The sequence below is a fragment of the Epinephelus lanceolatus genome, chromosome 2 (assembly GCF_041903045.1).
Source record: "Epinephelus lanceolatus isolate andai-2023 chromosome 2, ASM4190304v1, whole genome shotgun sequence".
NCBI classification, from domain to species: domain Eukaryota; kingdom Metazoa; phylum Chordata; class Actinopteri; order Perciformes; family Serranidae; genus Epinephelus; species Epinephelus lanceolatus.
Genome location: NC_135735.1, coordinates 43,602,259 through 43,618,725, shown reverse-complemented (window position 1 = coordinate 43,618,725; position 16,467 = coordinate 43,602,259). Strand labels below are relative to the sequence as shown.

Here is a 16,467-nt window from a genome sequence, read left to right as displayed (position 1 = left end):
CAGTTTAACCGGTTCGGTCCAGTTTAAGAGCTCCACCCAGTTTAATTCATGTCAACCGGATAAACCGGTCCGCTCCGCTGTCTGCTGCTGCTGCTGCGAGAGATCAAATTTCATTGGGGGCGGGGAAAAGTGCGAGGGAGTCAGCAGTCATTCGGTTTGTTGCCCTAGTAACCCGTTTCCACCGAAGAAGTTCCCGGTACTATTTGGGGGGCTGGAACTACTACAGTTCGATATATCGGTTCAGTTAGATATTTGGCTTTAAATCAAACCGGTTGGAAAATTGTCAAACCGGCACAAGCCTAAATCTGTATAACAACAGCAACAGAAAATTTACTTATCCAGTGGGCAGTTTGCACTGCACTGGCTGAAGTCTGGGTGCTATCTGGGCAGCTGAAGGTCTCTGTCCTTACACTGTCTGCTATTTTCTGCTTTCTTGCTTCGGCTTTACTTTTCTTGAAAGGGATATGATGTCACGTTACTTGTAGATTACAACAGTAAAGTGGCAACTTCTATCCACCTCCACATTTAGAATATATTGATTCAGACATTTAAAAAAAAAAAAAAATTAAAAAAGCAATACTTTAGAGAATGGATTTTCTTCCCCAACCCTATTCACAAGAACATTTTCATTTATCACTTCAGTAAAACAGACAGGTTTATGTATTTTTCTGATTGTCTTTAATTTATATTTGCATTAAAGTCTTGACAGTGAATCTAAAATCTGAAAGTCAGGCTGTTCAGAATGTTTATATATCAAACCAAATCATGTCATGTTACACTCAGGAAGACCAAATTAGCCTTTCTGCCATGGTAACTATAAAAGTGTTAAAGTATAGATACACATTATTTGATGCGTCTTTTCATGGTCCCCATTTTATTGTGGTAATATACAACCATTAGCTTTTGTTTTGCTACTGGAATCAAAGTCTTTTCCCAGAACTTGAGCTGTTGCTGTAATAGCAGAGAAATCACTATTATGTGACTGCACCTAAAACCACATTGCCTCATTCATCCATCTCACCCAGCTCTGTGCCAGTGTCTTGTGTGAGAGACAAGGGACTTGTCTGCAGATGGGGGCCAGTGACCTGCTCTGATTGTGTGAATGAATATGGGATCAGAGGATGCACAATGTGCATCCATTAAATCGGACTGAATAGTAACGTGGGGAAAATGGAGCTTGAAAATGCTGCACTCCAGTAAAGGAGAGATGAATGGTGACACTCACCCCAGAGTGCATCTTAGTAATGTACGTGAGAAATGCTGCAGAAGAACATTGTTTTTGCAAAGGGTTTACATTAATGGAGAAAACCACTTTTCAAAGCAAACTGAGTAAATGAAATCTTTCAATTTGATTCTGTTGATTTTACTCATTTAATTGTTTTTTTAAATTGCATTAAATATGTTTTCAAAATGACTGTTTTTTTTTTGGTTGTGTGAATTTGCATCTGATATTAGCCAGATTATAAGAATTTGCAATACAAAACTTGACATCCAAATCACAAAAACAGATCACAAAAACAAGCTGTAAACACAACCACACAGGACTGATAGAAAAACTAAATTAGCTTCCCTGTTATTCATTTGTGTGTGTGTGTGTGTGTGTGTCTTTTTCACAATGAGCAGGAAGTAGTGTGTGGGTCATCTCTTGGGTAGATGAGCTTATGTTTTGCCTCCCAGTGGGAAGTCAGCCGAGCTGAGCTGCTGGCCAGGCCTGAGCTTAGTGTGGAGCTCATTAATGATCCACAACACTGGTGCAGACCTTCTGGGCTCTAAGTGTGTGTGTGTCTGTGTGTGGCATTGAGAAGGAAAACTGTAAAATGCATTTTCAAACATTTGTAAGAACCTTAATGATGTTTCACAAAGTAATTCATTAGTGGACAAAGAACACAGTTCTTTTTTTTTTTTTTTTGGTCTTTCTGAATTAATTCATATACCCAGCAGGCATACATTCTGAATTGGGAAGCAGCCTTTAAAAAGGTTTATTGTTAGAGTATGTAAACAGTAGCACAAATACACCCTTACAAGAAAACTGTGTACAGGGTTTCCTAAACAGAAAAGGTAGAGTGTGTTTTCTCCAGAAAATCAAAGAACATAGTGTAATTCAGAGGTTTTAAGGAGAGTGCCTGTGTTAGTCTGTATTTTGTCTTTTTGCCAGCAAATCCCATGAAAAGACCAAGACCAAGACCAACAATGTGTTATGTCACCTCTCAATACTTCATTACTTCCCTATCTTGTCTGAGATTCTCAGCTCCAAGTTCATTTGTGTTAAAAGGAGTCACAAATACATTGTTTCATTTTCAAAAAGGCTACAAAATTTCCTCAAACAACTGGGCTCTAACAGGATGAAATAGTGCAGGGGTGTAAAACATATGGCCGGTGGGCCAGAACCGGCCCGCCAAATGGTCCAATCCGGCCTACTATATAGACCCCTGACCAGAATACAGTTCTCTGATATATCAAAGAATACTTACTGTGAGTATGTTTAAAGATATCTAACATTGTGCAAAAATGTTGTCAATCAGCAGCTTCAGTTCAAAAGAATCTGTATCAGGAAATGTGCGGATAAATGCACATGTAATGACAGTGAGAAGTAGACTGACTGAATGGGGAAAATCTGAGACAGTTGAAACTGAACTTATTTTTCTTAAGACATCTCAGGCTGTTCATCTGTTTAGTAAAAAGATTAATGTCTGCAGAATGTAATTGTAATGCTTTACACAAAAAAGGGAAAACATTAGAGCTGATGGTATTTATAGGTTATTGTGTGATGGTTTTATTGGTCCGGCCCATCTGAGATCAAATTGTGCTGTGTGTGGTCCCCGTTTGAGCCCAGGGGATGAGGGAAGTAACATAAAATGTTTACCGGGTGTTTTTGGAAGAAGGAGAGAGGAGAGCAGGTTAACTTTAACTGGACAATTATTTATTTACAAAAAAACAGAATATAATGCGAACGTAAAGCGAGCTGCTCCAAATGAGTAGCCGGACCACCTATAAAACAAAAGCAATAGAAAACGTGAATTCGGGCCAACAAAGCAGCAACTACCAAACACCCTCCCTTCCACACCAAGGGAGTACTCACCGGTCGTTTAACGCGAAAATGCTTCTAGGCTACCTGACAACACACGCCACACACACAGCTCTGTTGCCACGGTCCACTAAACAACCAACTCGCAGCCAGTCCTTCCGCTTTTTATGGTTCCCCCATTTCAAGTGGCTTCAGGTGTGCTGATCCACCTGTAATGAGGGAGAGGCGGGACCTGGAGAAAAAAAAGGAAGGTGACACAAAGAAAAACAACACACAGGCCAGCGGCCGTAACAGGCCCATGAACTAAAATGAGAAATAATGAAATAATGCGCTTGTTGGGGACTATTCTCAGTGGTGGATTAATATACATTTGTTACTCTTGTGAGTATGTACAGCAGCAAGATGGTGTATGTAGGATGTACTCAAAATAAACTACAGTGTGATCATGTCGACCCGTGCAACAGTGTCGCTCACTGATATTTTCATAATAGTTTTTGGACAACGATAGAGCTCTATGGCACAGAGTATATACATACCAGACTTTGATACACACACAATATTTGATCAGTTTATAGTTGGTTTGGGTGTTTTCGTGAGCTTTACTGACAGTAAGAAATATTTAGAATGTCATTTTTTATTTTTCGCATTCAAACCTTTCACACGAAAGCCGACACAAATATTCCCATTACATGCATTCCACTGAAAATTGAGTGTTTGCATTATCACCCAATCATCGTTGTTTTCACTATAATAAATCCACACTCAACTCTACTCACTGGAGACAGACTTGTTATTCCAGATGTGCAGTGCTGTGTACAAAAGTTACAATGTGGTCATATATCCTATGGATAGGGCCATGTAATTGTAATGAGTGTAAATGCTGAACTTATTGCACTGGTTTTCATCAGTGAAGACTGGACTGAACAGAGTTCAGGTGTGTTTATCATATGTAGTAGTGTTGTACCAAAGAGTTCAAAGCTTCAGTGCTTCAATGCTCCATTCATAACACTGATGTTTGAATTCTAAATCAACATTTGAGTGTTGCACTGTCTTTTTTTTTCTTTTTTCTTTTCTTTATTGGAAAACTTCAACTGAAGCTTTGAATGTGATGCATGGCCTTTAATACCCAGCTTAAGTGTCAGTTTTTAGTGGACATCTTATAATAACAGGGCTCAGTAGATCTCTCAGGAAAGACAGTGAGCCGATATGCTTCCATTGCTGGTAATAACAATAATAATAGTAACTAGTCCATACCCTTTGAGTGTACAGTTGCTCACGTACAGTTTCACATGGTGTATGTTTGGGATACAGGTGATAGGGAATTGCAGAATAAATAGTCAACTGAATCCATTAAGAAGAGCAATGTATTCAGACAGTTTTTGTGAATGTGATTGTGATTGCGATTGCTTTATTGAAAGTACAGTAGTACCATTGCCAATAGTGGGATAGTTAGTGGGCAAAAACTGTACATTAGTAGTTGAGGTAGCATGTTGAAAGGCAGATAGTAAAAGTCATTGCCTTATAGAAGCTCAGTTTTAGTAAGTTTTCCAACTTTTGCCAAGAGGGAACTTTAGATATTGGTCCCTAGATTATGTTCACTGAGTTTCATGCAGATTGGTCAAACTTCCTAGGAAGAGATCGATTTTAAGTGTTTTTCAAAAAATTGAAAATGGCGGAAAATCTGTATGACCGGAAGTTATGGGTTCTTAGGCAAATGTGTTCCTCATGAGGAGAGGCATCTCTGTGCAAAGTTTCATGTCTCTACGACATACGGGGCATGAGATATGCCCATTCAAAGTTTGCAATTTCAATCGGTTGCTATAGCGCCCCCCTCTGGCAAATTGATGTGATATTGCTTCATTCGCATCCTCCCATGACCCTCTACCACTGTGCCAAATTTCACATGGATTGACCAAGTCAGTGAGGAGAAAAACGTGGAACAGACACACAGACACACCCACAGACAGTTTTCGTTATTATATATTAAGATAAGCCTACCTTTATCGGCTGCAGCTGATGTCTGTTTGAGGTGGATGCTTATATTAACGCGCATGTACAGTGTAACTCCACTGCTCGGCTACAGCTGATGTCCGTTGGAGGTGGATACATATAGCAACGCGCGTGCGCAGTAACTCGTGGGGTGAATGCATCAACTTTGTAAAAGAATATACTAATAATGGTGTAATTTTTTGGAAAATTAGCTTCGTCACACCCACAGACAGACAGACAGAGTTTTTTTCATTATATAGTAAGATAATAATAATTATCGTAATGCTATTGCTTATCCTACATGGTCTGGTTTTGCAGTATATCTTTCACAGAGACTAGACTTCTGACACGTTTTATGTCCACAACATACTTTAATCTAAAGCACTTGGAAATGACAGGTTATATGTTACCTTGACAACCAAGCATGTTAAACCTTTTTTTGTTGGCTACTTGCCATCGCAAGCAATTGCTGCTATAGATGTTCTCTTTACATTTGTTGTCTTTATAATCTTTACTTTATTTGTCAGAGAGGACACGGTTTTTGCAAGATCAATATCCATTTTACTGTGTGACTGTATGAAGAGAATTTCGACACTGATGTCTGAGGAAATCTATTGATAGCGAATAGTCATTATTTTATATGTTGCCTTATTTCTATGGGCGTCCCAACATTCATAGAAATTGAAACTGTTGCAAAAAAAAGAAAACCTGCACTGCTATATACCAAAGTTTCTGAAGGAGGTGTGGGTGGGCTTACAGAGAATAGATGGCCTTGAGTTGACATTTCAAACTGACATGCGATTAATTCGCACAAATTGCTGGCTTTAGCTGTGAAAAGACGTGTATCCTTTCAAAGTTAAAATGAACAATATGAAAGCATCTCAGTGAGCTGTGCAGGTAACACGTTTAGACATAGATGGCAGCAGCATTCATCCACATTTATTTTTTAGCCCTCTACAGTTTTTTGGACATTATTGAACAAATATTCTAAAAAAATATATAGATATAGATTTAGATATACACGACTGCTAAACCTGTTAAGCAGTATGTTAGCATTACTGTCGTGAGCATGGTAGTGTGTTGACTAAAAGAAAAAATGAAACACAGAAGTGCAGCAAAATAAATAATATAGTTTAACATGTTTGTTTCAACAGTTTGCCTTCAAATATTCAGTAAAAACGTGACAAAAATTATCTCTCATTTCTTTAGTTTGTAAAACAACAGTAACTCAGAATGTGATTCAGATTCTGTACACAATATTAATAGTACAACAAAATAAAATATACCACAAATTAAACATTTACACAGTTCCCAAGTACAAAAAAATGTACCCTGGGACATCTGGACCTTTATGCTGTGCCATTTCTCCTCTAATCATCATGCTGTAACCTGTGACAGGCTGTTATGCTACCATAACTACTGCACATTCACATATATGTTGTTTTTGTCGAGCCACAAGCATCACGTGGGTTTACATTACTAAAGGTTTGTGACAAAATCACTTGCCGACAGCGACTCGCGTGTGCCCATGGCATGAGAGGAGAGGAAGAGATGCTGTGCTGCTGCCAGAGGAGACGCTGAATGAGTTCCCTCTGAGCGGTAACTTGCTAAAAGAGTCTGAGAAGGCCGGGGCTGTTCATAAAACATTCAGGACACCCAGGCCTAACAACGCCACAGTTCATTCCACTCTAGTGAAGCTGCTCCTCAGAGTTGGTAAAAGTTTTGCTTTCAGTCATGCTTGTTGCCGTGGGTAACAGTATGATATCAACATATTAATAAGTTGAAATATCTCAAGTATCATAATATGAATTTTCATGTCATATTAAAAAATTATATTAGTATTATTGTGAACAATATAATATGGCACACCCCTAACAGAAATATTAAAAAAAAAAATGTTTTGATTTTTATGTAAGTAAATAATAAAATAGTGATAGTCATCCCTCAGTTAGTAGCCAGATCCGACTCTGACTCTTAAAATGAACTCATTCATCACTTCCTATCTGATGGACACTCAGTAGTTTACTCTCATGAACAAGCCCGGTTCTAGGCAGGCACGTATGAGGGGGCAGTCATAAATGTGAAGGGGGCATCATGCTCCAGCACATTTTTGCCATAGGTAGAGCTGACAAATAAAGGTCACTCACTCACTCACTCACTCGCAGGATGTGGGGATGCTGTGTGAGTGCCTTATAGAGGGTGTCACCGTGGTTTCAAATGTCCTCACCGCTTGTTTTGTTGTTGATAACAGTGTTTTCTACATGGAATTGGGTTGTTGTTAGCTGTGTGTCCAACCCCCAACCTAAAGAAATGGAATGCACTACCCTAAGACCTGTCCAACTTGGGTGTCCCACCTGAAGACTAAGCTCCTGCTGGTATAGCTCTTAGGGTCACTGAGGCACACAAACCCCCCTGACCACAATAAGGTGGCAATCCCTCAGAGAGGAAAACTGAAAAATAAAATAAACAAAAAATAAAATAAAAATTAAGAAAAAATAAAATAAAAATATCCTTCATCCAGGCACAACCAACATCTTAACATTTATCTTATTGGATGGCCATTAGGCATCTAGACATATGAAATAAATTTGAACCTAATAATTACAATAACCTCACTGTAGCCAGTATTTACCAAAGCTAGTCTTATAAAAAAAAAACTTATCAAACTAACAGAACTAACAAACACAACAGATATAGGCTAGAGCAGAACATTTTATATTTTTTTGTTTTGTTTTGTTTTTTGTCATTTTTTGTTCTTTTTTTGTTTATTTTGCCAGCAATTTAACAGATTTCTCTTCAGTCTCGTTTGAGCTGCTGAAAGCTGCAGGAGTGAAAAGATCATAAAAGCTTTGTAAAAAAAAAGCTGTGATTATCAAAAACCAGCGTGCAGAACTAGAGGCTGGGCGGGGCTTTATGTAGGGGTCTGGCACACACAGGACATTTGTCCTCAGTATGTGACATGCAGCAGGCACTCATCTCTCACTGTGCTTGTGTGATTGAAGAAACGTTCGCACTGACAGGCTCACTCTTTGTTGTTAACTACATATTAAGTATCTCACGACACGAGACGCTACAACGAGTTTAACGGAGCTTCACCTACTGCTGCATTCTGCCTCACTGAGACTGAGAAACCTGATGCAGATGCATCTTGGCTCATTTGCATACTAAACAGTGATTGGGTGTTTACTGGGGGGAGGGTCTCTGCCAACTGCAGACAGTAACATCAAAAGCGTCATGAGCGCCAGCGGTCGCTCAGGTCGCTGGCATCGCGCTGCCTGGCAGCAGCTCCAGCAGGCACTTGTAGCGGCCAAAGGGGCGGGGCCGGCTGCTGCAGATGTGTCCAGGCTGTTCACTTTACAAGGATGAACAAATATATCATATATGTCTTCACTTTGTATTATCCATGACTTTCATTGCACAATTAAAATAACGCTAATAAACACAGTCAATATAGCCTTTATGAGTCTTATAATTATGATTTTACTCTGATGAAATGTAATTGGTGGTAAATAAGCGGGAGCTCATTAATCGCACTTTCGGAAGCCTTCTTTGTATTGCGTTGGCGTATTTGCTGAGGAAACACAGGGCCCGGAGCCGTCAGGCCGTCTGGGTCCACAGAGTCCTGCAAACCCGGCAACTCCACGGTGAATTTCACCGGCTCGTACAGCTCCGGGAGAGCCCAGACCTCCGTACCCGAATCCCGGTCTGCAATTGGCTGCTGCTTCGGCAGCGGTGCTGCTCATTTGCATAAAGTTCAGCTTCTCTCAACTTCTACTTGACGCTCTGGTCGCTGGCATCGCGCCGCTCGCTGCAGCCGACGCCCCTGACGCCCTTCGTAGCAAGCGTACATTGAAAATGAATGGCTGCCGGCCGCTTATGACGCTCATGACGCTTTTGGTGTGAATGCACAGTAATGTTAAATCACACACAGCACGGAGTGGAGTGGAGACAGATGAGAAAACTTTTCAGTTTTGTGCCTTTTGAGGGGGCAAGACATTTGTTTAAGGGGGCATTGCCCCCTCTTGCCCCTGCGTAGAACTGGCCTAGCGAACTGACATCCGGACACCCATAAATTTTGCAGGTGATGTGTCACATGACTCTAATTTTCATAAATATACAATAACTGTGGGATTGTTAGCAGAATGTAGTTTACAGCCCCGCACATTACTTAGGCTATGTCCGGTCTTTGAGGGCTCTATATAGCACATACATTTCACACTCAGAATTCAGACATTCAAATAAAACGGTGAGTGCAACATGTTGAAAAAACAGAGTGATTTCAGTCACAGCTGTCTTCTGAACATGATGTAGAAACTTTCACGTTGGTTTGTTACTTCAATTTTCCACCCCTCATTTAAACCAAAACCCATTTAAACAGTACTGGGTTGTTTTGTCCCTGATAAACAATTCTGTTGTTATGGGTCGAATATTTAAATCTGTTGTTGTGTGAAATTGGTCAAAAGTTTTATTTCTTGTGCTACAAAAAAAAGATGAACCATAACAGATTTCAGAAAGTTGAGCTTGGTTATGTTTCAACACTCTTGTTTTTGTTCTTCCCCTGATTCTGTTTTCAGTAAACATGTTATAATTGAATCTAAACCAACTTTCATCAAAACTGTAATTCAGAAAATAAACGTGTCTGGTAATTGAGTTCCAGGAGAGAAGTTTTCTCCTTCCAACAATATTGGTGTTAAATTACAGAGCTAGATGATTTTTAGGGAGAAAAAGCAATCAAAAAGCCACACATGTAAATAAACTTCTTCAACTTCTATTCTGTGTGTGTGTATTTTGCAGGTGTATCAGGTGTATGCTCGTCAATCCCCGGAGGACGTCTATGACATCCTGAGGTCTATCGGGGCCGACTACGTGGTGCTGGAAAACAGCATCTGCTATGAGCGGAGGCACCGGCGAGGCTGCAGACTGAGGGACCTGCTCGACCTGGCCAACGGACACGTGGGTGGCATTTGTTTAACGTGACTCATCGTGATTGAGCGTGTGTGTGTGTGTGGCCGCATGTGCCATCCCCACTGCCAACTTCTGTGACTGGGTGAAAGCTCTCAGCCTCCACTAAGATCAATAGTCTCACTTCTCATCTGCACGTCACTGTCTCTCACTCTCTTGCTGTCACTCTCTCTTTCATTCCCCCCCCCCCCCCCATCCTGCTCCTCCTCCTCCTCCCCCCATCTCTTTTTATTTTGATGTTGGATGCGGCACGCTGGCTATTTGGATTACCAGAGGCGAGACAAGCTTCAGTCTGGCTGTCTGGCTCAGTGTGGTGTAAGACACATGAAACACAGAGCTGGTGTGTGTCTCTGTTTGTGACAGCGTAAATGTCACACAGCATACACAACACATCTGACATGTAGACAGCTTTATTGAAGGAATGCTGCGTTTACATCTGTTTGTTCTTTTCTCTCTCTCTCTCTCACTGTTGTTTTTTTTCTTTCTAACTTTTGTCTTTGTGTTTCAGTTTCTTTTCCTTTTTTGTTTTTTCCCCTCTTTCAAATCTGTGTCAATCTCTCTCTGAATCTCTGTCTCCCTTTCTAAAAAATATATGTAGGTATATATATATATATATATATATATATATATAGTTCTTTTCATCTTTAAACTACGTGCCCCATGTTTTCTCTCTTGCTGAGGTAGATATAAGAGTTGAAACTGAATCAGAATTCTCTCCTGTGTTCTCTTGCTGTGTCTCTCTCTTCAAACAACAGGTGGTCCTAGTCCTAGTGATTTACATGAATGAATATAAAAATAATAACAATATCAAAAAACAACATCAAAAGAACCCCAAAACTTGCCAAGTGTGGCTTTTGAAGCTCTAAAAACCTGTGACTGTGTTCACAAACATTCTGAGAATACTCTCAGAGAGCTCCTGACATAACCTAAAAATTTCTAACAAGAGGTCCTAGCTGAGGAGTGATGTAGGAAAATTTCAGAACAACTCTGATCAAGGAACTTTTACCTCAGTGAGGAGGTGTGGTTGATCCAGTTGCTTGGTATGTTGCATTCTTTAAAAAAACTAGTCCATATCCATTGGTAGCTTTGTCACCTTCTACCTATGCCAATCCTCAATGCCTATGTGCAGTTTCACATAGATTGACCACGTCAGTGAGTAGAAAAACGTGGGACAAACAGAATTACTGACTGACAGAATGACACACTGACAGTTTCCGTGATTATATACAGCATACCATACCATGACTTAGTCATACCAAAAAGTAAAAGAAAACAACAACATTCGGCCACAGGGGGAGCCACAGCGATCGGTCACATTTTAGACATTTTTAAGCATTTTTCTGTTGTTATAGCGCCACCCAGTTGCCAATTAGAGTTAAATCTCTCCAGTCACCTTGAGGTGTCCTGTTCTACATATCTACCAAGTTTAGTAAAAATCGATATGGCGGTTCGGCCTAGATAAGAAATTAGCTCTCTAGCACCCCCATTTTGTTTGATGGGGTCAATAATGGAGGGGTCCCCTCAGATTATGTGTGGTCATATGCCTACAAAGTTGTGTGGTGATCAGTGAAACCCTTGAGATGTTATACACCTTTATGTGATGAGCCGCGCCCTCCACAATATTCATTGCCTTATAGAAGCTCAGTTTTAGTAAGTTTTCCAACTTTTGCCAAGAGGGAACTTTAGATATTGGTCCCTAGACTATGTTCACCGATTTTCATGCAGATCGATGAGTCTCCTCATGAGGCAAATTTGTTCCTCATGAGGAGAGGCATCTCTGTGCAAAGTTTCATGTCTCTACGACATACGGGGCATGAGATAGGCCCATGCCCTGTGCCAAATTTCACATGGATTGACCAAGTCAGTGAGGAGAAAAACTCGGAACAGACACACAGACAGACACACAGACAGAGTTTTCGTCATTATATAGTAAGATGTGATTGGTTGATCAAAAAGAAAAAAATAGAGATAAAAATGCACTCTTAATGTGCATAGAATTAACAGTGAAATCAATTAGCCTAATCATAGAATTCAGTCTCTATGAAGACATGAACATATACTCACTGTAAAGGTAGCCTATGTGTTTAACAACACAGGCTTGTGCTTTTAGTTGTTCAATTTATTTGCTCACATTTATTTACCGTGCTGGTGAATTCTATATTAACATCTTAGTGTTGGGAACTTGTGATCACTCTCATTTTAGGCATAATGGTGTTTCTTTTTTTTTTTAAAGTTATTTTTTGGCATTTTGCCTTTAATGGACAGGGCAGGTGGGTGTGAGCAAGGGGGAGAGAGGGGGGGATGGCATGCAGCAAATGGCCACAGGCTGGATTTGAACCTGGGCTGCTGTCTGTCTTGTACATGGTGTGCCTGCTCTACCCACTAAGCCACCGACGACCCACATAATGGTGTTTATGCATTAGATGGGAGATGTGAGTGCATCTCTAATGAGATTGGCCACAAACATCCCTGTGCGAGGGATAATCTGAAGCATTTTAATAACTCATTGTCATCTAGCGTTTGGATAATATTTCTTCTACCTCTTTTCCCTTTTAAAAAATTCTTCAGTCTTTTAAAAGTCCTCCTCCCTACTCCTAACAGTTATTCACCTTAGGTGTTCTCTTAAGGGCAAAGATGCTGTATGAAAAACCTTTATCGGGAGTGTACCTATGTTCCCTGGGTTCTATGTTCCCCGGGTCCTATGTTCCCCGCTTTGTATGGGACCGGGGAACATAGAACCCTTTTTAATAATAAGGGTTCTATGTTCCCCGCTTTTCCCCAAAAGGACCCGGGAAACATAGGCCCTTTGTTTTTAAAAAAGGGTCCTAACCCCTAACCCTAACCCTAACCCTCACCCCTTTTTCTCAAAAGGGTTCTATGTTCCCCGGTCCCATACAAAGCGGGGAACATATTTCCATTTGGGGAAAGCGGGGAACATAGCTTTAACTTTTTTTTTTTAAAGGGATGAGCCCACCTTTATCTTTACCAGCATCTAGTCTTCACTGTGAGGGGAAATTCTTAGAGAATGTCACAATTCTAAGAGTTTCTTTAGAATTTCCTCACCAGGAGCAACTCTTTGTATCAGGAAGCTTTATGAATATGCCCCCAGATTTCAAATCACAAGTATTTCGCTACTGCCTAACATATTCATGACTAAATAAGCAACAATCAATTTAGTTCTGAAAGTTCTGAAATGTGCAACAGTGCATCAGTACAGCCCCAGGACTGCTTCATCAGGTCTGTGTGGGTGTGGTTTGATCAGATGTGACTGACACTTCTCTAAAAATGAACAAACAACCTCAGTCACATTTTGATCTAAAGGTTACTTGTATATGATTTGTGCACAGAAATATCCACCTCAAAACAGTGAGAAATGCAAGGACAAAACACAAATTACAAAAAACACTTGTGAAATAACCCAAACTGTGTGAACCTTGGCAGACAATAGTGTTGTCATGGCAATCTGATCATTCATCGTTGGAAGATGATTGAGAAAGTAGGTTTCCAAGGCCTTTAAAATGTTCCTTTAATACCGATGAGGAGCATCTTATTCATTTCTTCGTTCTTTGGAGCATTGTTATGTTTGGAATTATATATATGAAATGTATTTTGTCTCTATAGTACCATTTACGGTTATTTATAGAAAAATAATCACCATTCTTTAGTATTTCTTTCTAGTTCCTTTTTTTCATTTCCAAAAAAAGCTATTCATCAATCCATCAAACTTCTTGCAGTACAGAAACATGTTTCCTAACTGCATTGAGGGGAAAAAATCCTATCTTATTTTAGAATTGGAATTTGGCAATTACAGAACTGTCCTAACATGGGAAGTTTTAATAATAACAATAGTAACAATTCCAAGGTAGGAATCCCAAGTCAGAATGGTGTAGACCGTGGGTGTCATGCTCATTTAGTTTACTGGCCATACATGGCCCAATTTCATACAGAGTAAGCCGGACCAGTAAAACTATTTCATAATAACCAGTGAATACCAGCACCTCCCAATTGTTCCCTTTCTCTTAGTGTAAAGAAGCACAAGTTCATTCTGGAAACATTCATCCATTCAAACAGATGATGAACAGTCTGAGATGTCTTTAAAAAAGTGGAATTTTAACAACATTTCTCAGTTTTTCCACATTTAGTCAGTCAGTCATGTGCATTTTTCCATACACATCCACTCCTGTGTAATGCTGTCATCACCACACCAGACTAAAGTGGAAGTGATTGAGGAAGCAGGTGAAGTTATTCCCTGCCTTATTAACCATTTACAAATAATGAGCATAGCGTTAGTTCAGGCAGGACACGATGTCAAGCTCAGCCCACATCCCAGCTACATCAGCTGATCTCAAACAGCCCAATCAACTGATGGAGCAGACAACTTTCCATGACTTTCCATGTAGGCGCATGGAAGGGCAGAGAAGTGTGCTCTCTCTGCCTTAGGCTTTCTGTGTAGGTCCAAGGAATGGCTCTGTTCTGGGGTCTCTGCCTTTCCTTGGACCTAAACAGAGCCATACCACCCAGTATACTACTGCAAAAAAGGTTTTACCAATATTTTAAGATGTAAGTCTGATAGAGATCATTTTGCAGTGAAGGTTCTGATTGTTAATATTTTTTATAATGTTCATTATCTTTAAATATGACCACAATAAATACTCATTGTTTTATTTAGAGAACTGTATTCTGGGTGAAAAGCCTCTAAAGGCTTCTCACTGTTTAACTTTCTCCTGAAACCTGGCACCTCTTGGCCCTTACATGTGCAGCAATATTAGATGTTCAAAGTGACGCTAATTGGACAGGGCGTCCACCATGAAACTGTGCTGTGTGTATAGATCCTCAGTGCTGCCGGGCTGAAGATGTATGTGAAGCATCGGTATTTTAGAATATGTAGGTTCTTTGCAGCAGCATCCATATATGAAGCATTGTCCACTGTCATGGCTACATATCAGTTTGTAAAGACATGAATGTAAACTGTAAGTACATCTTGACCGGTTTGCAGAGGCATACCGCGAGGGTGTAATTATAGTTTGCCCATGATCGCACGCTAGCCAGTCAGTGACAAGTGAGAGCTGTTGATATTATGTCTTGTCATACCCGGTATAATCCAAGATACAGGCATGACAAGACGAGTGCTGAAGATTCAAATCTACAGTTATAGCTAGAAGGTAAGATAGGAGGTCCGAGATAGGAGAGGACGCAGCCATGAGTTTAGGACTTGCTTCTGTAAAAGGAAGAAAGGATTTTTCCTGTGTTTGAAAGTAAAGATAGGACGAGCAGTTAGGATATTTTTCTCTAATGAGGCCCCTGATCCAGCTGGCAGGAATGCAAAGTGCAATTAGAGGCCGTGAGAGGCTGTCGGTCACCCTGCTGTTGGTGTTTATTTACAGCAGCTAACTGTCTGTTGATTAACACATGTCTCTTTTAAGAACATACATTAGTGTTAACCTTCTGTCATTCTTGTTGCTGTTGATTATGACATGCTCATTCTCTGTATCATCAGATCATGGACGGACCGGGAGAGAATGACCCAGACCTTGTCCCGGCCTCCCACCCTCGATTCTGCGAGGCCATCAAGACAGACACGGCGGCTTACACCGCACTATTCACCAGAACATTCCAGAACAAAACCTTCCATGTGTACCGGCTCAAGAAGAAACGCAAGAAAAGCACCAAGAGCTCGTCAGAGCCCATTGCGACTCAGTAGCAGGTTCAGGGTTGTGAGAAAACCCCCGTCAGAGGCCAAAGGGGAGAGAGACGGAGGAGAAGAAGAGATAAAAAGCACTGAGTCCTCGCTGTTGCTCTGTCTCCTCTGAACTGTGCCCAGCTGTGATCATGCCCATTATTTTTTCAACACATGGCTCTGTGAACTGTGGTGTTAGAGCAGTGTGCCAGTTCAAGCTTGGGGCTGCATTGTTTTAGTTAGTGGAGTGTGGAAGCACCTATAGGAGTCCTGCTTCGGGCTGTTCTGTGTCCAGCCACCCACCCTGCCATTCTCTCAGCACTCACTGGTGCAGATAAACAGACACAGAAATGACTATTAGGCCTCTAAGTAGTGTCTGGAATACCACAAGCAACTACTAATTATTTAGTTTCATTAGAAGCAGTCAGTGTCATTTCTGCACAGCATCATGAAATGAACAAAACACTAATCACTGCTACTTCTAAATACTATAATAGAATTATTGTTTTCCTCTCATACAGGGTAGACCTGGGGTTCAGCAGCATTAATCAAAATTAGATTCAGCATCAAATCATTTAAAAATCATTTATCCAATCTATTATTTTAGTTTTGCTTTGAGCACATTTAAAAGTCACAAATAACTTTATAAAGTCAAAAGTTAAACTTTGAGATTGACATGAAATACGCATTACAATAAGTAAAAGAAAGTATTTCCAGATAAATACAGTACATTACATATTTGCTAGTGAGCTCTTCTTTGCTGAGAAAATAGGGAGAGAAACTATGATTTACTGAGATTAACAAATCTGGGGAT

At 40.3% G+C, this 16,467-nt stretch overlaps 1 protein-coding gene across 5 annotated transcripts in view; it reads left to right on the top strand.

Annotated features, from left to right (window-relative positions):
• dpy19l3 (dpy-19 like C-mannosyltransferase 3) overlaps positions 1-15,966 on the top strand; it is a 111,141-nt gene extending 95,175 nt beyond the window's left edge. For 4 of the 5 annotated variants that reach the window (XM_078161874.1, XM_078161870.1, XM_078161868.1 and 1 more), the window contains 2 exons: positions 9,809-9,967; positions 15,474-15,961. In XM_078161874.1, the coding sequence (XP_078018000.1) occupies positions 9,809-9,967; positions 15,474-15,677 (363 nt within the window). In that variant the 3' untranslated portion in view covers positions 15,678-15,961. Of the gene's footprint in view, positions 1-9,808; positions 9,968-15,473 lie in introns of all 5 variants that reach the window. The other variant, XM_078161869.1, reaches the window with a different exon arrangement.
• Positions 15,967-16,467: the final 501 nt, after the last annotated feature.